The following is a 24,263-nucleotide window of genomic DNA, read 5'->3' as shown; positions in this document are numbered from 1 at the left end:
CCTCCAGAGCCCCAGGCCTGGAAGCAGGACCCAAACTCTCCTCCTCTTGAAGCGATAGCTTGCAATTCCAACACAGTCCTCAATACACCACACCCGAAAGAGGTTACATTTGTTTAGGGACTTGGTCAGAGAGACAACCCACATCACCATCACTGACCAGTGTGGGGAAAGCCAAGGGGACCCACCTTGGAAAAGGAAACTGAGGCCGGGTTCCCTGCAGCACCATGTGTGACCAGAAGAGGGCACACTGGGGTGGCCAGGCCCTATGACAGTCTCTCTATGGGCTAAGAAGGGGGGATAGCTCCTGACTCCCCTGAACTATTTGCATCTCGGTCTCCCCATCCCCACTAGGGAGGTTTCCCCCTCCCCACTAGGGAGGTTTCCCCAATTTCACTCCAGCTACTGTAAATCACATGATCAAACTTTCACTGTCTGCCAAACTTTGGTGCATGTTATCATCCTCGCTAAGAGCTGTTTCCCAGGCAAGGGAGAGTTAGGTGTCAGTCAGGGTGTTTGTGATGTGGGGAGGGAGTGCTCAGAAGAGGGATGGGATCGGGTTAGTGCCCTATTGAGGTGGAGAGACGTAACCGTTCCTCCCAGCTTGGGCAATCACCCAAAGCCCAGTACTCGAGCACGTGGGAGTTTTACCATCCAAATATTTTTCTTCGTCCAGGGTTTCCATTTGCCGCAGACGCCAAAAGCCAGCAAATGGGCCGGTTTCCAGCCACACCGTTAGTTTGTTTCGCTTTGTCATAAAAAACTGCAACATTTTGGTGGGAAATTTCAAAAAGAGAAAAAAAATTTCAACATTTCCACAAGAAAAATAATTATTTTCCAGCTGGTTCTGCTAACCACCTCCCATTTCCTCATTCCACCTCCCGTCCTTCCTACGCAGTGTATCCAGGTCAGAGCCAGGCCCCCGACTCAGGGCTATATTTACGGTGACCGTCGCCTTCTGCACTGCAGTGAGAATTCCCCTCCTTTCTCAAGCTGCCCTGTGTCCCTGGGGGAGAGGACAGAGCTGGGGAGCTGCCAGGTAATGGACTCTCTTCTGTGTGGGAGAGGGGAGCCCCAGTGCGGCTAGAGGTAAGGACTGTTTAAAGCCGGACTGCTCCATGTGCTCTCCAATCCGCATGGTTGCACGGATCGCTTTGGCATTGGGGGTGCCTCTTGGGGGTGCAGGGGATGGTCAGAGAGCCAAATGTGGGGCCATTTGACCGTGGGGTTCCTGAGATACAGCACTCCCCAAAAGAAACATCTAAGTCACTTGCTGGTGACGCCCGGCATGTCCACAGCCTCCACTCGCCCTTTTGGGGAGCAAAATTCAGAATGGTTTTAATAAGAGTTTGCCAGAAGCTGCAGTGAATGGCTAATGCGGGGGGAAGGGTAATCGGGGCAGGGGAATAGGAGTTTTCCTTTCCCTCACTAGGTTCAACTGAAGGACAGAACTATTCAGCGTCCTAGATACAGAGGACTATGTATACGGAAAAACAACAGGGACGGGATTTTGGTTAGCCTATAAACGGGTTGTGAGAGTTTAACACCATCCCTTGTTAATATTGACTAACCTGTTGCAGCTGAGGCTCTGCAGCCAGGGGGTTGCCAGCCTGGACTCAGCATGGGGATGTTGGCAATCCAGGAGAAGGGGGCAGGGATTATGGGAGAGGACTTGAGTAGAAGGCCTCATTTACAGCTGTGTATATGTGACAAGCGGGACCTCAGAATAGCCTCTGTAACCCCCATATTCATCACTTATATACGGTTGTGATATTTCATACAAAGCCATGGATGATATCTTATGAAAGGTCATGATCTGCTGAAACCCGTTGTTCTGTCCAGATATGTATGTCACTAGTGTGTATGAAGTTATGAGATTTAATTTGCTGTATGGTTGTTTCTGAAATACGTTGTAAATTTGAGAGTCTCTATGCTAACCACTCCCGGGAGGGTATTAACCAACCATTAATCAGCAGGGGAGTTGTGATCAAGGGGTTTCCAGTTCAATGACAGCTGCCCAAGCACCACACAATGGGGACTGCTCAACCCTTTGACTGAGTAGCACAAGATCACCAGGGGGATTGTTCAACCCTGTGAGTCAGCAAAGCCCATCAGGATATGTCTGGGCAAGAGTCTTTTATGCCCGTGGACTGAGGGTATAAAATAGGGGACAGTGGCAGCATGCCTTGGCCTTTCTCCTCCCCCACGTAGGCTGGAAACAACAAGAACACTGAGAGGGCAAAAACTTAAACTGAGGAGATTGGTCCCAGGCTTGAGAGAGAGGCCTGTGTATGAAGAACTGTAACATGCAGTGGGGTGAGAAAATCGCTTGATCCAAATACTGGCCAGTGTAATAAGGTTGAAGATTTAGAGGGTGCACTTACCTTTTATTTTCTTTGGTAACTATTGCTGACCTTTTGTGCCTACCGCTTATAATCACTTAAAGCCTGTCTTTCTGGAGTTAATTAATCTGTTTTATATTTTACCTAAAACAGTGTGTTTTGTGGGAAGTGCTTGGGGAATCTCAGCTCAGGTTCCCAGGGCCATCCTTACGCATACGCAAAGTACACAGCTGCATAGGGCACCAGGCAATTTGGGGCACCACATTTCCTGGTGCCCTGCGCAGCTGCCTGCTGCTCCAGCCCCTGCCCTGCCTCTTCCCGCCCCTGCCCGGCCCCCACTCCCCTGAGGACTGCGGCAGGGCCAGGCAGCAGGAAGTGCAGCGACCCAGTCCCAGCCGCTGGTGAGTGCGGCAGGGTGCTTCCCCCCTGCTCCCCAAGTCAGCCCCACTCCACCCCCATGGAAGCCTGGGGCCTGCTTCCCCACCCCCCGGGGGGGGGCTGCATAGAGCCCCAGAATAGCTAGGGATAGCCCTGCAGGCTACAAAGGCTAGTTGGTGTCCTCTCCACATGGAGGGAGGGATTTACTGGGTTAAATACTTGCACTCATCAGGCCTCTAACCAGGGCAAGATGGTACAGCTCTGGGGTGAAGGCTGTGGAGCTGGGGGAATTGTCTGGTGCCTTTCTCTGTGTGATTCGTGAGTGGCTCAGGGAGCCTTAATGCAACTCAGCTGAGTGTGGGGCTCCACATGCTGATGGCTGAGTGATCACAGTGCCCGGAGGGGTTTGCTCCTTGTCACGAGCAAAGCACTGTGAGAGACAGCCCAGGGTGGAGAGTTAAGAGGGCAAAGTGGTACCCCAGTTCCAGGTTGTGCCCGGGGGACCCCATCACAGTATACATCTGCAGCAGCACAAGGGTTAACCCGAGGAAAGGTCTCAGCAGGCTCCAGATTCCCAGGGATCTGGATGGAGAAACTGAGTCACAACTCAGGATTCTGGGGAATTATGGCAAATATTTTTCTTTATTGAGCAAAGTAAAATAAAATCCTCAGAGAAGCACAAGCCCTGGGCTGGAGCAGCGAAAGGCAACAGCAGATTGCAGACAGCAGTAGAAAGGGATACAGCAGCCAGTGCATTCTGGAACAATGTAAATCAAATCCAGTGTCAACACAGAATCTCACTGTCCTCGCTCTTAACGCTGGCTTTACAGTGCAGGGAGTCCAACAGTTACTCCTCATTTGCACTGAGCAGAATCAGCCCTGAGCTCCCTGATGGGGTAACTCGTGACATATATCGGCCTGTCTGAGAGCAGAATTCACCCCTCCCCACGAGCTTGTCCCTTCATTTATGCTCTGGGTGGCGTTTTAGGTGCACTTTGCTCTCGTGAGAATGACGACACCAGGTGCAATCTGGATCCATTCCTGGGTTTTCTCCCCAATGCTGGAGGGGAGTGGGATCTAGTGGTTAGAGCAGGGGTGGGGGGCTGGGAGCCAAGACTCCTGGGGTCCTTCCCTGGCTCTGGAAGGGGTAACCTAGATACTGTGATAGTAAGAAACATTTTTTACCCTACTCTCAACAAACGCATTGGAGGAAGGGCCTTGGCGGGGGGTGGAGGTGGGGTGTTGCTGAAGGGAAACCCCCTCTAATAGCTCCAATAGGAAGGAGGGTGAATATACCGTAGTGAGTGAGTATCTCATGGTCCCAGCTCCCTGCTTTTTCACTGCCCCTTCCCAACCCCCCAAGCCTGTCTCAGCTGACCTTGCCGGCTTTGCCTGGTCGCTGGGTGAGGTTAGTGTGGCTCTCAGAACAGTGCTGTGAAGCTGGCTAGCCCGCGGTATATGCTGGTAGCCCCAAGGCTGGGATGGCTTTGGTCCCCACCCCCACTAGTAAATCAGCCACTCACAGGATTTTAAGGGGCTGGGCGTTGCCCCCATTGTCATGCCAGCAGGTGTCGAAGATGGGGTAGACGGGGGCGTTCTTGAAGGCAGCGTTGTAGAAGGAGTACAGGGGGATCAAATTATCAGGGTTATTGGCGTTGTAGAAGGTCACTTCCCCGCTCGTGTAATTGAGATAGACCCCGATGGTCTTAGGGTGGGGGCTACAGTCAAAGGGCATCTGGTTGGTGTCAAACACCCAGTATGGCTTCCCGGCCTTCTCCTTGTTGTAGCCGATCAGCCAGTAGCCCTCGGTGAAGACGTCACCAGACTCTGAGGTCTTCTGAATCAATCTGCCCTTTCTCTCAGCTCGCTCCGAGACGATGCCCAGGCTCCAGCGCGGCTTCTGGCCCACGAACACCTCCCAGTAGTGCCGCCCTGAGCTGAAGCTCTGCTGGGCCACCACGCAGTTGGCCGTGTCGAATTGGCTGGGGCTGCAACTGACGTTCTTGAAACTCCCGCATTTCACCTCCTTCCCGTCCGCTGAGATCTCCAGCTCGGGATGGGCCGTGTCTGGGTCCAGGGTTAGATCCTCCTTCTCCACTGGGAAAGGCAGAGGGGGTCGGAGGAAAAGTTTTATTCTGCAGGTTTATGGCTGTTTCCATCGTAGCCATCCCCTGATATTGATTTTTAGGGAGGGCCACAGATTTCCCACCCCTGCTGTGAGCCCAGCCCGTCTCATGCTAAGCAGAAGTGGGCCGGGTCGCGGTTTGGAGGGGAGATCTCCCTGGAAAGCACTGGGAGGGACTCTGCCATTGGACTCAGCAGGGCAGTAGGGGGTGTGGTGCTGCAGGGAGCCCGGCAGGGGGCTCAGTGAGGGCTGCTCTCCCCTTTCAGTCAGTGCTGGCCCCAACACCCCAGTCATGCCGCGCTAGAGGGTGCTGTGCGGCCAGCAGTGGGGTGTATATACAGCTGCCCCATACCAGAGGTGGCCGCATCTCAGTGCCAGCTGACGGATCCTTGTTATAGAATCACAGAATCCTAGAAATGTGGGGAGGGAGGGGACCTCGAGAGGTCACCTAAACCAGCTCTCTGCACAGGGCCAGGTAACCCTAGACCAGCCCTGACAGGGGTTTGTGAAGCCTGTTCCTAAAAACCTCCAGGGACGGGCAATGTTCCCTCGAATTTTCTACGTCCATGTGCGGAATGAATTGTATGTGCACCAACATGGAGGTGATGGATGGTGGGGGTGGGGCAGAGGGGTTTGGAGTGTGGGAGGGGGCTCTGGGCTGGGGCAGAGGGTTGGGGTGGGGGGGGTGAGGGCTCTGGCTGGGGATGTGGGGTCTGGGGTGGAGCCGAGGATGAGGGGTTCAGGGTGCGGGAGGGGGCTCAGGGCTGGGGCAGAGGGTTGAGGTGCTGGGCTCTGGGGGGGGGGGCGAGATGAGGGATTTGGGGTGCAGGCTGCCCCAGGGCTGCCCAAAGGAGAGAGGACTCCCCCCAGCGCTCTCTCACTGCAGCAACCCGGGGACAGGGGAGAGTCACCTCTCCCCGCCATGCGGCCCTTGATAGCCTGCTGCACGGCCATGTGGCTTAGAGGGAACTTACGTCACGGGCATCCCACGACCTCCTTTGGAAGCCAGTTCCAGAGCTTAACCGCTCTTAGAGTGAGAAACTTTCCCCTAATAGCTAATCTAAATTGCCCTCGGTGACAATTAAGCCCATTACGTCTTGTCCTGCCTTCTGTGGCCATGGAGAACAATTGATCCCAATCCTCTGTATAACAGCCCGTAACGTATCTGAAGACTGTCATCCGGTCCCCGCTCCAACTTCTCTCCAGACTAAACATGTCCAGTTATTCTAACCTTGCCTCACAGGTCAGCATTTCTAAATCTCTCATCAGTTTTGCTGCTCTCCTCTGAACTCTCTCCAGTTTGCCCACATCTCTGCTAAAGCGTGGCACCCAGGACTGGACACAGTTCTCCAGCCGGGGCCTCCCCAGCACTGAGTAAAGTGGGACAGTTACTTCCTGTGTCTTATTTCAGAGTAACAGCTGTGTTAGTCTGTATTCGCAAAAAGAAAAGGAGTACTTGTGGCACCTTAGAGACTAACCAATTTATTTGAGCATGAGCTTTCGTGAGCTCACGAAAGCTCATGCTCAAATAAATTGGTTAGTCTCTAAGGTGCCACAAGTACTCCTTTTCTTTTTTCCTGTGTCTTACACGCCCCGCTCCTGCCAACACAGAGTTATACCCAGTCTGGGACGTGTTTTGGGGACCCATGGGACGAGAGACCCTAAGGATTGTTCTACCCAGCACTCCGGCCAGTGGGGGGTCATTTCAGCAGGACCGCTCCCCCTGCCCAGTGACAGCCAGGACTGCACTGAAGGGCTGCAGGGGGGGATCCAAGTTGCTGCCAATGGTCACCCCGATTAGCCTGGGAACGTACACTAGGCCATGGGAGACCCCTGATGATCCTATAGGCCTAACCCCCCAGATTTCCCCCTGCACCACTCCAAGGTTGGGGGGAGCTGTGACCTCCTGTTGGGTTTGACTGAGGCCCGGCTTCTGTTCCCTCTAGCTCCCCCCTCCTCACGTTCCCCAGCTCCCCCTCCTCCTCTTCTCTCTCTCCCCCCACTTTCCCCTCCAGCTCCTCCATTCTTCCCCTGCTCCCCCCTTGGCTGGCTCTGTGCAGGATCAGATGCTGGTCTCTGGCTAGTCGTCCTCACTCACCTGGAATGTCCTCGTGGCCACTCTTGGTAGCTTTTTTCCCTGGCCACATTTTATTGCTCTGGTGGGAGAGCAAAAGGGCAGTTGAGAGCCTTTCCAGGCCCCATTGCTTTATACAAAGACCCTGACCAACACTGGGGCCCTCCATGGGGCAGGGCACTTCACAGACCGCCCCCCCCCTGCCCCGAGCAAGATCGGGGACCCTGGCACTCCACAGACCCTCCTTGACTGAGATAGGGGCCCCATCACACTAGGTGCTGCACAGACCTCCTGACCAAGACTGCAGCCCGTTGCACCGGGCGCTACACCGACCTGGGCTCCCAGGTGCCAGGTGCTGCCCAGACACTCCATGAGAAGCTGTCACTGTCCTGAAGAGCTCACAGCAAGTAGAAATGGCAGACAAAGAGCGGGAGGGGAAACAAAGGACCAGAGAGGGGAAATGACTTGGCCAAGGCGACACAAATAGTCAGTAGCAGAGTTGGGAATAGACCTCATGCGTCCTGAGCCCTGGTCTATTACCCTATACACTGGGCAATGCTGCCTCCAAATGCTCGAGTCTATCTCTGGATCTGGGAGGGAAGTGGAGTCTAGTGGGTTAGAGCAGGGGGCCTGGGAGCCAGGACTCCTGGGTTCTATGCTAGTCCAAAAAGTACTCTGTCCTACAGTAGTTTTAAGGTGTTTCAGCTACAACCACCACCGACCCAAACATGACAACATGAGGGAACGCCCATCCCCATCGGGAAAGGTGTGAGAGGTCACAGCAAAGCATGCTCTGACAGCCTCGGTAAAATCAGGGCTGGGCGGAGGTGACCGAGCTCATATTGCTGCTGTGCTCCTCTCTAGGCACAAAAATTGTGATGTGTTAACTATGGATGCCCTAGACTGGTCTAAAGGGGCTCAGACCAGTATAGCCTGTTCCCAGCAAGGAAGGGAAATTGATCTTGGGCGTATTGAATTTGTGGCTAAAGGAAAATAGGATCAAGTGGTTCTGTCTCATTTCCTTGTCAACAGGGAATTGAAGAATATCAGAAAGCAGTTCAGGAAGCGAAGGAACAGCTGAAACGGTCCTGGAGCTCGGAAAGCAAGAGATGACTCCGAGACGTCTGGTTCTTTACACAGCAGATGGTAGAGATGCAGATCTTTCACCATCTTCATGTACTAACTCAGGTTCCAACTGTGATCAAGTTGCACCGGGGCTTTATCTAAACTTCAGTATCTGGACCTTAAAATGAGCCAGAGCTATGGGCAAGGGCATGTGGGCAAAGGGAGAAGGGGGGACTGTGATGATTTGGGGAACCTATGTACAGTTCATGAGTTTGGATTAATTTTCGGAGCTCCCTGTGTGCATGCATCCAGCTACCATCTCCATTTTGATTGTAAGCCTGGTCTGTGCCTTCCCTACTGTCCTTCTACCTCCATCTCAGAGGGAAATTCCAAGGCATGGTGACACAGGAGGGTCGTTAAACCTTGATGGTCCTCTATTCACATGAAGGCACCCAGATCAGTGGTTCTCAATCGTTCCAGACTACTGGACCCCTTTCAGGAGGCTGATTTGTCTTGCTGACTGCCAAGTTTCACCTCATTTAAAAACTACTTTCTGACAAAATCAGACATAAAAATACAAAAGTGTCACAGCACCCCGTTACTGAGAAATGGCTGACTTTCTCATTTTTACCATATAATTATAAAATAAATCGATTGGAATATAAATGTCTGGTGCCCCACTGGGACGAGATGAGTAAGGGGAGTCAATGGGAGAGTTTCTCCCGTCAGCCCAGTGCCGTGTGGACCCCACGGCAAGTAGATCTAAGCTACGTCGACTTGAGTTACGCTACTTCTCTGACGTACCTTTCTATTCTCCAGCCTGAGGGACACGTGACCCCAGACAATGCATGTCTTTTTAACTGCTGATTCAGTTTATTCTTCTTTATTCACTTGAGTTGGTATCACCCTTCACACTAACCAGTGATCAAATTACGACTTTAAAAAAAGAAGTGGGTGAGTGGGGTGGAGGGGGGAGGATACTTATGCCATGATCCTTAGAGCAAAAAGAGGAAAAATCTACCTACCGGGGCAGCCATCACCAATTTCGAGTTCCAAGGCTCGTCTCGAGTTGATCCAGGCAATCTGACTGACCAGATCTAAGTGGATCTGGGGATGTTGTTGCCTCTGCTTTATTCCTAGAAAACACACATCCACGTTAATCCCTGATGGATTTAATCATTACCTCTTGGCTCTCTGACTGTCCCCTGCACCCCCAATGCCTCCCACCCACTGCTTTCTCCATTCTGCCCCTTCCTGCCTTTAGGGCAAGGTGTCTGTGTTTGGGGGGCCTCTGTCAGTTTGGGGGGGGTGCCCATCCTCTCCCCCCAGCCGCCAGCCCAGCAGGTGTCTGTGCTCCAGCTCCTCCCAGTCCCCAGGGCTGCACCCCCCCCCCACACACACCCCGCTTTGAAGCTCGTGGACTCTCACACACGCTGCAATGTTTGTGGGAGGGGAGCAGCTGGTGGGACATGGCCAAAGGCGAGGGGGGAACAAGCACAGACTGGCTTCTGTGTGTGTGTAATCGCCATTTCATTTCCTTAAGCAGCACGTTGCTAGTTTGGGGGCTTTCCCGGGCTGGGTGGCTTCGGGCTTCTGCCTTTTTTCGGGGGGTTGGTTTGTCTTTAATGTCCTGCCGGAGAGCGTGACTGGCTCCCGGGTTTGCAATCAGTGAAAGCAAAGCTTTAAAAGGCGGCTTTCTGCTTCATTTCTTTCCTTTATGTAAGGGGACTGTTGCCTCCTTACTAACATTCAGTGGGGGAGTTTTAGTTGCTAGCTCCCAGTACTAAAGAGGGGGAAGGGTTGATGGGGAATCAGGACCCTGAGCCTGACAGCCCCCAGGAGCAATGGGGAGAGGCCAATGCTCCAGGTCAGCCTGATTGACAGGGCGGGCAGGCTAATCAGGGAGTCAGGAGGCCAGGGAGGTCCCATCCTCTGTGTGAGCTGGATTTGCTTGGGTCAGACTGAGTGGGACTGAGCTAAGGAGAAAGCAGGGGCCCGAGCTAAGCTGGGGAGCAGAGCTGGGGAGCCAGATCCAGAGGGACCAGAGGCACAGCCCAGAGAGAGCAGACTTGCCCTGGGAGCAGAGCTGCAGCAACCAGAGCCAGAGGGGCCAGAAAAGCAGCCCAGGGAGCTGGAGGCCGAGCAGCAGAGACCGAGTGGTGGAGCTGGGGCTGGAGCAGTCCGGAGCTGGGTGCGGTGAGCAGCTGGGGAGAGCGAGGGGGACCCTGGGCAGCGGGCCCAGCACAGGGAAATGCCTCAGCCAAGGGGCTCTGCAGGCCAGGCTTGGATCTTAACCCCGAGAGGGTGGGGGCGACACTGGGCAGGAGGGTCCTACCACTTAGAGCCTGAGGACGTGTGGCCCCCACCAGAGCAAGTGTCCATCCCACAGCATCCCTGCAGCATGGCCAGGGCCGGAGAAGAAGGCCTGGGACTTACCAGGAGCAGACTGTGAACTGCCCGGACGTTCCAGAGACACGGTTTGTGATGTTCCCTGCCACAGAGCGGGGTGATGTGTTTCCTTTAACCTTTCCCATTTTCCCTTCTTTTTTAAATTAATTGTTGATGAAATAACTTGCGTTTGCTTTAACTTGTATGTAAGGGTCAGTGGGTCAGAGAAGTGCGCGGTGCAGAGAGAGTGCCCCGGAGTGGGGATACCCTAGCCCCTGTCCTAGGTGACCGCAGCAGGGTTGGGGGTCGAGCCCCCCAGGAATCCTGCGCTCAGCCTTGTCGGGGTTACGAGGACTCTGCCAGACAGGAGAGTGGAAGGGGAGTCCTCAAGGGCAGGGAGGCCACTGGGTAAAGGAAGTGGGAGCGAGGACTCGGATCCTTTCTCTGGCCCACTTCACCGGGGTAGTGCGATAGCCAGGACAGTTCCCCACAAGAGCGGGACTATTCCCCCGCTTACATTTATCTTTCCCTTCCTGCCCCTGCTCGCTGGGCTGCTGGCTGCCTGCCTAGCGCTGTCCGGGGAAAGAGGCTCCTGGCTGGAAGCTGATCCAGGGGACTGGGCTGGATGTGATTGGAGAAATTCCCAGGCAGCGGGGTACTGGGGGGGTGGATCCAGGGGAAGGGAATCAATCCATCCTGACGCGGGGAGGAGGGGGTGCTGACCAGAGTGTGTGTGTGTGGGGGGGAGACAAAACTTCCTCTCTGGAAGGGAAAATTCCTCCAGCAGGATGAATCCAGACAAGAGGAGGGAGCGGGGAAGGGACGGCTCCCCTTCCAGGGAAGCCCCGATTGCCTGTGGCTGTGGCTGGGTGCAGAGGGAGGGGGTGAGGTGCAGCCCAAGTTCACTCATCAGACGCGAGGGCAAACTTTTCTTCCAGCAGCCCCCCGGCCCAAGGGCGACTTGCCCAAACTCCCCCAGCGAGTTAAAGTCAAAGCCAAGAGAAACCCAAGATCTTTCATTCCTGCCCTAATCACTAGCCAACGCTGCTCCCTCACGGCCCGTTCCCTCATAGAATCTCAGGGTTGGAAGGGACCTCAGGAGGTATCTAGTCCAACCCCCTGCTCAAAGCAGGACCAATCCCCAATTTTTCCCCTGATCCCTAAATGGCCCCCTCAAGGATTGAACTCACAACCCTGGGTTTAGCAGGTCGCTGAAACCACCAAGCTATCCTTCCCCCCATCTAGCGACTGGTAACCCCCATGGAGCAGGACTGACTTACCCGCCGAGAGCCAGGCACTCGCAGCCCCAGGGCCGAGGGAAGATCTGAAGGGCTGAGGCAAGCACCGGTGTAGATATTCCGTCGGTCTGTAATTATATCGACTGGAATTATACCGTCCCAGCCAATAAGAGCGCAGGAGTGCTGTACAGCATGCAGGTCCCTGCAATCCCATTGGCTATCACAGAACGAGCCACCCCTCTGCTTCAAGTCACGTTGTTATCTCGCAGTGTGGCTAGTGTAACCAGCTGTTAACTCTTCCCCGGTGTCACTTTCACTTTTACTAATTCTACCCTGCCCATAAAAATCCCCCTTTAAGTTTTCCTTCTTGGCCCAGCCTTCTTCTTCCCTCTAGACTCTAGAGAGGGGAAAACTTAAGGCCAGAATTTTCCAAAGCGTTAGGCAGGTAAAAGGGTTTTTGATGGAGCTGGTCAGAAACTGGGGGATTGTTTCTGTGGAATATTTTGACATTTTGGGAAAAAAAATCTCAACTGAAATTTCTGAGCTGAAAACCAGAAGGAATAGTCAGTTCGCGTACAGTTGTCACAGTTGGAGACATGCCAAGCAATCCCCTTGGAGCGTCTCTGGGGTGAAAGGAGGTGAGGAGAAAGTCTGAAGAGCTGGGTCCCGTCTGGCACAGTCTCAGGGTAACTGCACCTTTGATCCGCTCCGTGGCCTGCTGTAGAAATGCCTGTTTGGGTCTCAGGCCTCCAGCTGTCAGCTCTCTCTGGGCAGGGGCCCGTGACCCACTCCCGTCTGACCGGAGGTTTTTGGCTGTGGCCCCCTGTAGTTCCCTGTGATATCCCCAGCAGCCGGTCTGCCATCAGGCCAGCACCTGTGCCGTGGTTACTCTCCACAGACATGACAAGCGATTGACCAGTGACCCAAACGGTGTCTCCAAAGCAAGCTCACTTCTTCAGGAGAAAAGCCTCCAGAGAAAACATGGAGACAAGAAATGGATTTACAGGCACACTGAATGCACCGGAAATCCCCCATCAGGGAGGCTAAAATCCCAACCCTTCCTCGGACTACTCGGGCCCGTTGGACCAAAAGTTCTGTCCGTTTGCTGGATCAGAAAGAGGCCACGAGGCTGGATAAACTCAGCCTTGTATAACAAAAGCCTTCAGTCTCTGGAAAACCTAGCCTGAGCCAGCCCATACAAGCCTCTCCGGCGGGTGGTGGCTCTCTGGAGCTGTTAACAATCCCGGGGTAATCACCACCCCACACTGGTGTTAGTTCCTGGAAGAGCCGTTAGCCTCCCCCATGGAGCAGGAGATAATCATACAAACCAGTCATAGATTTCGTAGCGTGGTTCCCCAAGATACGGCCTGGGGTTGCAATATCTGTCGCACTGTCCGGGGGGTAGAGCAGGTTCTGGAGACATCTCGAGTGTGAAGCTTCTTTCCCACGGAGAAAGGTGCGGCTCTGGGAAGAATTCAAGGGGAATCCTGAGACCACCTGGGAGATGAGTTGGTCTCATCACCACCTTGTCCTGTGGGGTGACGTGTAGAGCAACCCAGCCGTGAGGGCCTGGATCTCACTGACTCTGCATGCCAGCGTGAAGGCAACTAGGAAGACCCACAGGGGAGCTCAGCCGTTACCGGTACAGGTTACTGCCCTTTGGTCTCTCCACAGCAGCAGGGGTGTTCACGAAGTGCCTGGTGGCAGGGCATCTAAGGAAGCTGGGACTTCACGGCTACCTGTACTTGGATGGCTGGCTGCTCATGCGCCCCCGTGAATCTGATACTTGCTGTGGGCCGGGTGGATGGCAGATAGGAAAGCAGGCATCTGCCAGTTGAGAGCCACGATCCAGCCTGGAAGGAGACGGACTGGTGGAGGCAAACGTTTCCATCCTGAACCTGAGGCAGTGCATGCATTGGTTGAGTTTCCTCAGGTCTAGGATGGCTTGCAGACCCCCCCACTCCGCCGCTTTCTTCTTCCGGATGAGGAGACACTAGGAGTAGAAACCCCTTCCTCTGATTTCCTGAGCCAGCACCTCCATGGCTCCCAGCTGGAGCAGCGAGGCCATTTCTGTTTGTAAAAGGCTCCTGGGAGAAGGGCCCCTGAAGAGGGATGAAGGGGGAGCGAGATGAACTGGATGATCTAGCCGTGGGTGAGGACATCTAGCACCCGTTTGTTGGTGGCGATATCCCCCCATGTCTGATGGAACGAGGCGAGACAGCTTCCCAAAGAAGTGCTCACTTGAGTGGTCTCAGTGCAGCGCTTGACCAACCTGGCAAATTTCCTGCCGTGTGGATGGAGCAACGTGCATGGCCACAGCCAACAAAGACTCATGTTCTCTGCTGTGTCTCGGATAATTCTTTGACAGCCCAGCTGGCTGGGTCTGGTTACAAACAAAACAAGACACACTTGCAAGTGACTAAAACTTAATTCTAGCAAGTTACAATCTTGGCCTAAGCAATTTCCTAACTTACATCAAGGTATCAGCATCTCTAGTGCTCCAGACCACGGGACCCAACCTTCATTGGCTTGCAGGGTGTTGTACCTAATGGTCCCTCAGTAACAGATGCCAAATGTTTTTTTGCTTCTGCTTGTGTTTTCCAAAACTCATTGTTTTGTCCCCAGAGTCAGGATGATCCCCTCCTGTTCTCCCCTTCCTGTTGACTTCCCACCCCACTACTGATTCATATGTAAACGGGGCTTCCATTGTTTTCATGTACATTGGAGACAGATAGATAGCTGCCTTCTCTCTTGTCTGAGAGAGACCTGTTTCTCCCTTTCTTTCAACATACACTTTAAAGCATATCAGTGAGTATCCATAATTCTTCCTGTAGTTTAAATACAGACATTTCACAGTGATATTAATGTGACAGAGCGGGACTGTTCTTCATGTTTCCTCTGAATATTGTGGGGGTGCCTCAGTTTCCCCTATGCAGATCTTAAGTCTCTAGGTGGTGGGATAAGGGTGTATGATCATTGCAGAGCCCTAGAGGACAGGTGTGTGCAGAGGTCTGGACACAGAAAATGGCCAACACCCTGTTTCCTGGCCACTGATGTCCTGGCCCTTCCCCCCTGCAAGGTGAGAGCTAAAGGGTTGGAGAACAAAGGAATCTGGTGACTTCCTGGCCCGGGAAAGGCACAAAGCCCAGAGGAGGTGGGGCTGGAGGGAGTTTCAGTTTGGGAGAGAGTTTGGGGGAGAGAAAGGACACGGAGTGAAGTGCAGATGTGGCTGGGGACATGGAGTGAAGTGCAGAAGTGGTTGTCTGGCTTACTGCCCCCCCAAAATGGACCCAGCTGAGGGGTCCTGTTCTCTGCACCTACAAGCTCTGTGTTAGACCATGTCCCTGTCGTCTAATAAAGTTTCTGTTTTACTGGCCGGCTGAGAGTCATGTCTGACTGCGGAGTTGGGGGGCAGGACCCTCTGGCTTCCCCAGGAGCCTGCCTGGGCGGACTCACTGTGGGAAGCGCACGGAGGGGCAGAGGATGCTGAATGCTCCGAGGTCAGACCCAGGAAGGTGGAAAGTGTGTGAGCTGTGGGTCCTGCAGAGAGGCTGTTTCCATAAAGGAGACTCCCCCAGAGTCCTGACTGGCTTCGTCGGGAGCAGTTCCAGAGCATCGCCCGGGGACTCCGTGACAATTAATCACCAGTGTGTCACCAGCTTTCATAAGAGACCTCCTTGAGACACTTTTACATTACAGTAATATTGTGTATAATCAGTTGATTCAATTGCTTATTCTCAGGGGCTCAGACCCCTTTCTCTCCCCCTGGGCTGTCTGGACCCTGATCATCACACTGGCTGCTCCTGGAGGGTGGGCCAGGTTCAACTGAGGGAGAAGCCCAGCTGGGGAGGAGCTGCGTAGTGATGATAAAGAAGAGAAGCACAGATCAGAAAGGGGGAGGGCTGCAAGGAGAATCAGAGAACTGGAAGGGACCTCGTGAGGTCATCTAGTCCAGTCCCCTGCCCTCAAGGTAGAACTAAGTATTCTCTAGACCATCCCTGACAGGTGTTTGTCCAACCTGCTCTTAAAAATCCCCAATGATGGAGATTCCACAAGCTCCCTGGGCAATTGATTCCAGTGCTTAACCACCTGGACAGGTAGGAAGTTTTTCCTAAGGTCCAACCTAAACCGCCCTTGCTGCAATGTAAGGCCATTGCTTCTTGTCCTATCCTGAGAGGTTAAGGAGAACAATTTTTCTCCCTCCTCCTTGTAACAAACTTTTATGTACTTGAAAACTGTTCTCACATCCCCTCTCAGTCTTCTCTTCTCCAGAGTAAACAAACCCAGTGTTTTCAATCTTCCCTCACAGGTCATGTTTTCTAGACCTTTAATCATTGTTGTTGCTGTTCTCGGGACTTTCTCCGATTTGTCCACATCCTTCCTGAAATGTGGCGCCCAGAACTGGACACAATACTCCAGCTGAGGCCTAATCAGTGTAGAGCAGAGCGGAAGAATCACTTCTCGTGTCCTGATTACAACACTCCTGCTGATAAAGTCCAGAAGGATGTTTGCTTTTTTTGCAACAGCGTTACACTGTTGACTCATATTTAGCTTGTGATCCACTGGGACCCCCAGATCCCTGTCCGCAGTTCTCCTTCCTAGGCAGTCATTGCCCATTTTGTATGCGTGCAACGGATTGTTCCTTCCGAAGTGGGGGACTTTGCATTTGTCCTTATTTAATTTCATCCTATTGGCTTCAGACCATTTCCCCAGTTTGTCCAGATCATTTTGAATTTTCCTCCTATCCTCCAAAGCACTTGCAACTCCACCCAGCTTGGTGTAGTCCACAAACTTTATCAGTGCGCTCTCTGTGCCAGTAACAGACGGTAAATATCTGGAAAATATCCCCTACTTTCACTCCCATTTCGAGAAAATCACATACTCAGCCTGCCAGTTCTGGCCAAACGCCAGCCCTAAATCACTCTGGAAAAGTCCCAAATGGGCTTTTGTTAGTCCTGGGCTCCTTCCTGTACTCCACCCCACCGCTACCCACCAGGGGACCCTGAGAGATGGGCCCAATCCCTCACTCAGCCCCCCGCACCCTGATGTCTCTCCGCACTCCCACTGCAGGGTCCCTACTGATCATGGGAGTGTGGGCCCTCCTTCTTCTCCATTTCCAATTCCTCTTCTCATTCATCCAGCAAGCTTCCACTGCTCCAAGCCACCCCAAATTGCAGCTGAGGAGCCAGCAGGCCAGGGGGATTCCCTGCCTGGGGGAATGAGCCAGGGCCCCCTACTTGGTCAATCAATATTTCTCCGTCTCCGACTGCTTCTCTTTTTCTATCCGTCACTCTCTGCTATTATTTCTTCTTTGCATTATAGTGGAACCTAAGGCCCCACTGAAAACAGTGCTGGGAATGGCACAGATCGCCCGACCCAGATCAGAGCACCCATGGTGGACTCTTTCCAATTTTTCCACATCCTTCTTGTAGTGTGGGGCCCAAAACTGTACTCCAGATGAGGCCTCACCAGTGTCGAATAGAGGGGAACGATCACGTCCCTCGATCTGCTGGCAATGCCCCTACTTATACATCCCAAAATGCCATTGGTCTTCTTGGCAACAAGGGCACACTGTTGACTCATATCCAGCTTCTTGTCCACTGTAACCCCTAGGTCCTTTTCTGCAGAACTGCTGCCAAGCCATTCGGTCCCTAGTCTGTAGCGGTGCATTGGATTCTTCCATCCTAAGTGCAGGACCCTGCACTTATCCTTATTGAACCTCATCAGATTTCTTTTGGCCCAATCCTCCAATTTGTCTAGGTCCCTCTGGATCTTATCCCTACCCTCCAGCGTATCTACCTCTCCTCCCAGTTTAGTGTCATCCGCAAACTTGCTGAGGATGCAATCCACACCATCCTCCAGATCATTTATGAAGATATTGAACAAAACCGGCCCCAGGACCGACCCTTGGGGCACTCCACTTGATACCGGCTGCCAACTAGACATGGAGCCATTGATCACTAACCATTGAGCCCAACAATCTAGCCAGCTTTCTACCCACCTTATAGTCCATTCATCCAGCCCATACTTCTTTAACTTCCTGGCAAGAATACTGTGGGAGACTGTGTCAAAAGCTTTGCTAAAGTCAAAGAACAACAAGTCCACTGCTTTCCCCTCATCCACACAGCCAGTTATCTCCTCACAGAAGGCAATTAGATTAGTCAGGCATGACTTGCCCTTGGTGAATCCATGTTGACTGTTCCTGATCACTTTCCTCTCCTCTAAGTGCTTCAGAATGGATTCCCTGAGGACCTGCTCCATGATTTTTCCAGGGACTGAGGTGAGGCTGACTGGCCTGTAGTTCCCAGGATCCTCCTTCTTCCCTTTTTTAAAGATGGGCACTACATTAGCCTTTTTCCAGTCCTCCGGGACCTCCCTCGATCGTCATGAGTTTTCAAAGATAATGGCCAATGGCTCTGCAATCACATCCGCCAACTCCTTTAGCACTCTCGGATGCAACGCATCCAGCCCCATGGACCTGTGCTCATCCAGCTTTTTTAAACAGTCCCAAACCACTTCTTTCTCCACAGAGGGCTGGTCACCTCCTCTCCATGCTGTGCTGCCCAATGCAGGAGTCTGGGAGCTGACCTTGTTCCTGACGACAGAGGCAAAAAAAGCATTGAGTACATTAGCTTTTTCCACATCCTCTGTCACTAAGTTGCCTCCCTCATTCAGTAAGGGGCCCACGCTTTCCTTGACTTTCTTCTTGTTGCTAACATACCTGAAGAAACCCTTCTTGTTACTCTTAATATCTCTTGCTAGCTGCAACTCCAGGTGTGATTTGGCCTTCCTGATTTCACTCCTGCAAGCCCGAGCAATATTTTTATATTCATCCCCGGTCATTTGTGCAATCTTCCACTTCTTGTAAGCTTCTTTTTTGTATTTAAGATCAGCAAGGATTTCACTGTAAAGCCAAGCTGGTCGCCTGCCATATTTACAATTCTTTATACACATCGAGATGGTTTGTCCCTGGAACCTCAATCAGGATTCTTTAAAATACAGCCAGCTCTCCTGGACTCCTTTCCCCCTCATGTTATTCTCTCAGGGGATCTTGCCCATCAGTTCCCTGAGGGAGTCAAAGTCTGCTTTTCTGAAGTCCAGGGTCCGTATTCTGCTGCTTTCCTTTCTTCCTTGTGTTAGGATCCTGAACTCGACCATCTCATGGTCACTGCCTCCCAGATTCCCATCCACTTTTGCTTCCACTGCTAATTCTTCCCGGTTTGTGAACAGCAGGTCAAGGAGAGCTCTGCCCCTAGTTGGTTCCTCCAGCACTTGCACCAGGAAATTGTCCCCTACATTTTCCAAAAACTTTTCTGGATTGTCTGTGCACGGCTGTATTGCTCTCCCAGCAGATATCAGGGTGATTGACGTCTCCCATGAGAACCAGGGCCTGCAATCTAGTAACTTCTGTGAGTTGCCGGAAGAAAGCCTCGTCCACCTCATCCCCCTGGTCCGGTGCTCTATAGTAGACTCCCACCACGACATCACCCTTGTTGCTCACACTTCTAAACTTAATCCAGAGACTCTCACGTTTTTCTGCAGTTTCACACTTGAGCTCTGAGCAGTCATACTGCTCTCTTGCACTGTATTTAACTCCCCCACCTTTTCTGCTCTGTCTGTCCTTCCTGAACAGCTTATATCCATCCATGACAGTACTCCAGTCATGTGAGTTATCCCACCAAGTCTCTGTTATTCCAATCACATCATAATTCCTTGACTGTGCCAGGACTTCCAGTTCTCCCTGCTTGTTTCCCAGGCTTCTTGCATTTGTGTATAGGCACTTGAGATAACCCGCTGATCGCCCCTCTTTCTCAGTATGAGGCAGGAGCCCTCCCCTCTCACGCGCTCCTGCTCCTGCTTCCTCCCGGTGTCCCACTTCCCCACTTACTTCAGGGCTTTGGTCTCCTTCCCCCAGTGAACCTAGTTTAAAGCCCTCCTCACTAGGTTTGCCAGCCTGCTTGCGAAGATGCTCTTCCCTCTCTTCGTTAGGTGGAGCCCGTCTCTGCCTAGCACTCCTCCTTCTTGGAACACCATCCCATGGTCAAAGAATCCAAAGCCTTCTCTCCGACACCACCTGCATAGCCATTCGTTGACTTCCACGATTCGACGGTCTCTACCCAGGGCTTTTCCTTTCACGGGGAGGATGGACGAGAACACCACTTGCCCCTCAAACTCCTTTATCCTTCTTCCCAGAGCCACGTAGTCCGCAGTGATCCATTCAAGGTCATTCTTGGCAGTATCATTGGTGCCCACGTGGAGAAGCAGGAAGGGGTAGCGATCCGAGGCCTTGATGAGTCTCGGCAGTCTCTCCATCACATCGTGAATCTTAGCTCCTGGCAAGCAGCAGACTTCTCGGTTTTCCCGGTCGGGGTGGCAGATAGATGACTCAGTCCCCCTGAGAAGAGAATCTCCGACTACCACCACCCACCTCCTTCTCTTGGGAGCGGTGGTCCTGGAACCCCCAACCCTAGGACAGCGCATCTCATGCCTTCCAATCGGCGGAGTCTCCTTCTGCTCCCTTCCCTCAGACGTATCATCTGGTCCACTCTCTGCATTAGTACCTGTGGAGAGAACGTGAAAACGGTTACTTACCTGTACCGGCATTGCTGGTACATGGAAGTTTCCCTTTCTTCTTCTGGAGGTCACATGATGCCGAATTTCTTCACCATCCTCCTGTCCCCGATGTGCAGCCTGCTCTGAATCTTCAGAACCTTGTGCCCGTAGAAGCACATCCTGACATCTGACCAGGAAATCTTCAGTTTCTCTTATGCAACGCAGGGTCGATACCTGTTGCTCCAGACCTTGAACCTTCTCTTCCAATATGGAGACCAGCTTGCACTTTGTACAGACAAAGTCACTTCTTTCCTGTGGAAGAAAGACAAACATGGCACATCCAGTGTGGGTCACAACAGCTGAACACCCCCCATCCATATTACCTTCCTTCTACGAGCTTCCTCAGGAGTTGTAGTAATTACTCAGAGACTTAGGCAAGATGTAAGCCGCAGTGGGCTCTCCCCGGGCGAACTCCCAGGCAAACTCCTTCTGTTCACTGCTCAGCTGGTTCGCAGCTGTCTGGCTTTTTATACAGTCAGGCCCACTTAATTCTCACCTGGAACAAAGCACTCCCAGTTCCCACTCTTTTCAAACCACTAATCAAGCACACGGTCAAACTGTCCTCACAACAAACACTCAGATACTCACAACAAACACACACTCAGATACTCACCAACACAGCCTCCTTAATGCAGCCCTTAGCGTACCTGCAGTGAGACTGATTCGACATTTCTGTTTACAAGTTGAGGCTCGGTTACAACGGGGTGGTACAAACAACAACAAAAGGAAACTGAAAACAAAGAGCAAACCCATTTTGAAAAACAACCAGCATTTTTAATGGAAAATTTCTTTCTAATTTTTTCAAAGGAACTTTTTGAAAAAATTTAAATATTCTCACCAAAAATTCTTCTTTTTCAAAACAGGCGAAATTTCTGACGTTTTAAAAATGTGTTTGAAAAACATTCCAAGCAGCTTTAATCTCTCAGATAGGCCTTACAAATGGAGATCAGTATCATGATCCCTGTTTTGTCGATAGGGACCCAGGCAGTAGATTGTTGAGTTACGTTGAGCCACTCGGAAGCGAATTTCATTTTTATTTGCTTGTAACCACTGTGTCTGTCTCGCATGTACCCGAACTCACCAGCGGTGCTGAACGTGCAAAGCTCCGTTCCAGCAGCAGCTGGGGGTAAATCCTGGGCTTTGCTCTAGATAAGGGAGCGAGGGACATTATTACATCTCTGAGTGGCCCCGGAGAGGGTTGGGCACTTCAAGGCAGCCGAAATGGGGGAAGTTTAGCTCTGAGGGCGCTGGGCTCACCCTGTGAGTAGTCACCAAGGCTGGTGGAGACCAGCGTGTGGCCATGGTGTAACAAGCGGGCTCCTGTAGTCAAAGCACCAATCCAGGGCTGCACGGCACTCGGGGAACCACACGCCCGTCGGCTGGCTGTGGGTTTCTGGGCTGGGACAGCAGAGACGCATTTGAGACACTCAGGATTACAAGGAGGGTGTTGACACCACCTCTCCCTGGTCTGAATTGACCACCCGAAAGGTGACAACAGTGAGCTGGGGAGTCGGGGTTACAGGAGGGAGATGGAGTGGAAGGACTCTGTGTTCAGCAGTGTCTATGTGTCCACAGCAGTGGGAGGGTTAAATTGAGGAGGCGGTTAAGAGAAACTCAGCCAGCCCTGGATTTCCTGGGTTCTGGAGAGAGACACTGAGTCGGGATTCAGGATGCTAGGCAACCATGGAGAATTCCATTATCTTTTTCTATTGAGCAAAATAAAAATCACATTGAGGCGAAATCAAAAGCACAAGCCCTGTAAAATCTTAGCCACACGTGTACTAAAGCCCGTAGCAAATCAAAACGCTCCTGAGAAAGTTAATATGATTAATACAAGGGACGGGTTAGTGGGGCAGAGAGGAATTAGGTGCACAGTGGGCTTTCACTAATCTAAACAGAGACAATGGATGTTTGATCTCTCCTGCGGGGCCTGGGATCCCGCTCACAATTAGGCCAAGAGTTTGAAAAGTAAGTTACAGCGCTGGGATTTCAGAAAGTGCTCTGCAAATCAGCTCTCTCCATTTGGGCACCCCAAATCACTTGTCGCTTTGGAAAACCCTAGCCCTGGTCTCTGTGTTATAGGGGGTCTGGTGCAGGTCCTGCAGCAAGAAATTCTGGGCAAAAGAAGGTTGGGGAGGATCTGTTCGCTCCTCTTTTTCTAGTGTGTTCTGGATCTTATTCTGTGCCCATCACCGTGGTGTTGAGTGCTCTTTGGTCATGTCTCCCTGAGTTAGCTGATATAACGCCAGTCACGACTGACCATCTGTGTAGATCAAGGCAAAATGCAGAGAGCTGAGACAATGAAATGCCCTGACAGTGACTTATACAGGGATGATGTTTGGAAGGGAGGGTTTTCTGAAGGACTGGCCAGGAAAACCCTCAATAGTTCAGGGAAACAGGTTGAATGTGGTTAGCGCAGGAGCCACCAGATGATGCTGTTAAGACATCTTAAGTGTTTTTTTCTTAGTGTGTGAGCAAGTGTTCAGTCTTTGGAAGAGATGTAGGACCATAGATCTGGAAGGGACCCTGAGAGGTCATCAAGTCCAGCCCCCTGCACTGAGGCAGGGCCAAGTTAATCTAGACCAGCCCTGACAGGTGTTTGTCCAACCTGTTCTTAAAAACCGCCAATGACGGGGATTTCACAATTGTGGTGATGGTAGTTTAGGATGCAGGCTTTCTGGGGGGCACTGTTGCAAGCAGCAGGAGAGTTTGTTCCTGCCTCAGTCTCTCTAACTAGACTGCATTCCCCAGACACTGATGTTTGGGCTGAGATCTCTGAACGAAGGGATTGTCTGTGTGCCATTTGTGCCCACCTCTGTGCCAGGACTGGTGTATCTGGTGCAATATAAAGGTGCATTGAGAAAACACCCAGGCTCTGGGTCACTGATTTCTCCTCCATTGGGCAGCTGGCCTGAGAAGCCCTGAATTCAGCTGCTGCTCAGCAGAGGAGGTGACACTGGTGTCAGCGCTGGGCACGGGGTGTCAGAAGGGGCCTGCTGTGGCATTCATTGTCTCAGCTTACTGTATTTTCAATGTCTCTCCTGCACAGGAGTTTGGATGCAGCCAGAACAGCCATGCCATGCAACTGCATCTGGGATCTGGAGCAGAAGAGACTCGTACTTTAACATCCGAAGTCCCTGGTGCGGTCCCAACTTACCAACTATCCACCCATGTGTGCGGCATAACTAGCTGGCCTTATAGCTACGCTGGTATTGGAGGCTGCGATTGCTTTGGTCTCTACCCCCTTGTCCCTAATAGGGAGCTGGCAAGTCACAGGCTCTTGAGGGGCTGGGCGTTGCCCCCCTTGTTGTGCCAGCAGGGGTCGAAGACGGGATAGACGGGGGTGCCGCAGAAGGCGGTGTGGAAGGTGTACAGGCTGATCGGCGCATTGGGGCCATTGGTGTTGTAGAAGGAGACCTCCCGGGCCTCGTAGTCAAGATAGACCCTGATGGTCTGAGGGTTGGGGTTATAGTCAAAGGGCATCGGGTTGGTGTCAAATGCCCAGTACAACTTCCCGGCCTTCTCCTGGCTGTAGCCGATGAGCCATGAGCCCTCGGCACAAACCTCAGCCAAGGTCGGCCACCGGGATTTCCTCTGGATCAATCTGCCCTGTTTCTCCGCCAGGCCTGAGGTTCCAGCGTGTCTTCTGGCCCACGAACACCTCCCAGTAGTGCCGCCCCATGCTGAAGCTCTGCGGGGCCACCAGGCAGTTGGCCGTGTCGAATTGGCTGAGGCTGGAGCTGACGTTCTTCCTGAAACTCCCGCATTTCACCTCCTTCCCATCCGGCAAGATCTCCAGCAGGGGATGGGCCATGACTGGGTCCAGGGTTAGATCCTGGGGGGAGGGGCAGCTCAGTGGTTTGAGCTTTGGCCTGCTAAACCCAGGGTTATGAGTTCAATCCTTGAGGGGGCCATTTAGGGATCTGGTGCAAAAATTGGGGATTGGTCCTGCTTTGAGCAGGGGGTTGGACTTAGATACCTTCTGAGGTCCCTTCCAACCCTGATATTCTATGATTCTATGATCCTCCTTCTCCCCTGGGAAA

General features: G+C 52.5%; 1 protein-coding gene across 1 annotated transcript; it reads right to left on the bottom strand.

Moving 5' to 3' along the window:
- Positions 1-3,389: 3,389 nt before the first annotated feature.
- On the bottom strand, positions 3,390-23,703 carry LOC144265837 (tripartite motif-containing protein 72-like). Its single transcript, XM_077818868.1, has 6 exons — positions 23,520-23,703; positions 21,478-21,618; positions 13,133-13,214; positions 11,650-11,750; positions 9,007-9,117; positions 3,390-4,814 (listed from the first exon to the last, which is right to left on the bottom strand). The coding sequence occupies exons 1-6, from the start codon at positions 23,701-23,703 to the stop codon at positions 4,237-4,239; spliced, it is 1,197 nt and encodes a 398-aa protein (XP_077674994.1). The 3' UTR covers positions 3,390-4,236.
- Positions 23,704-24,263: the final 560 nt, after the last annotated feature.

The sequence above is a fragment of the Eretmochelys imbricata genome, chromosome 6 (assembly GCF_965152235.1).
Source record: "Eretmochelys imbricata isolate rEreImb1 chromosome 6, rEreImb1.hap1, whole genome shotgun sequence".
Taxonomy (NCBI): Eukaryota; Metazoa; Chordata; order Testudines; family Cheloniidae; genus Eretmochelys; species Eretmochelys imbricata.
Note: the sequence above shows the minus strand (reverse complement) of the source record. Positions and strands in the feature narration are given on the sequence as shown.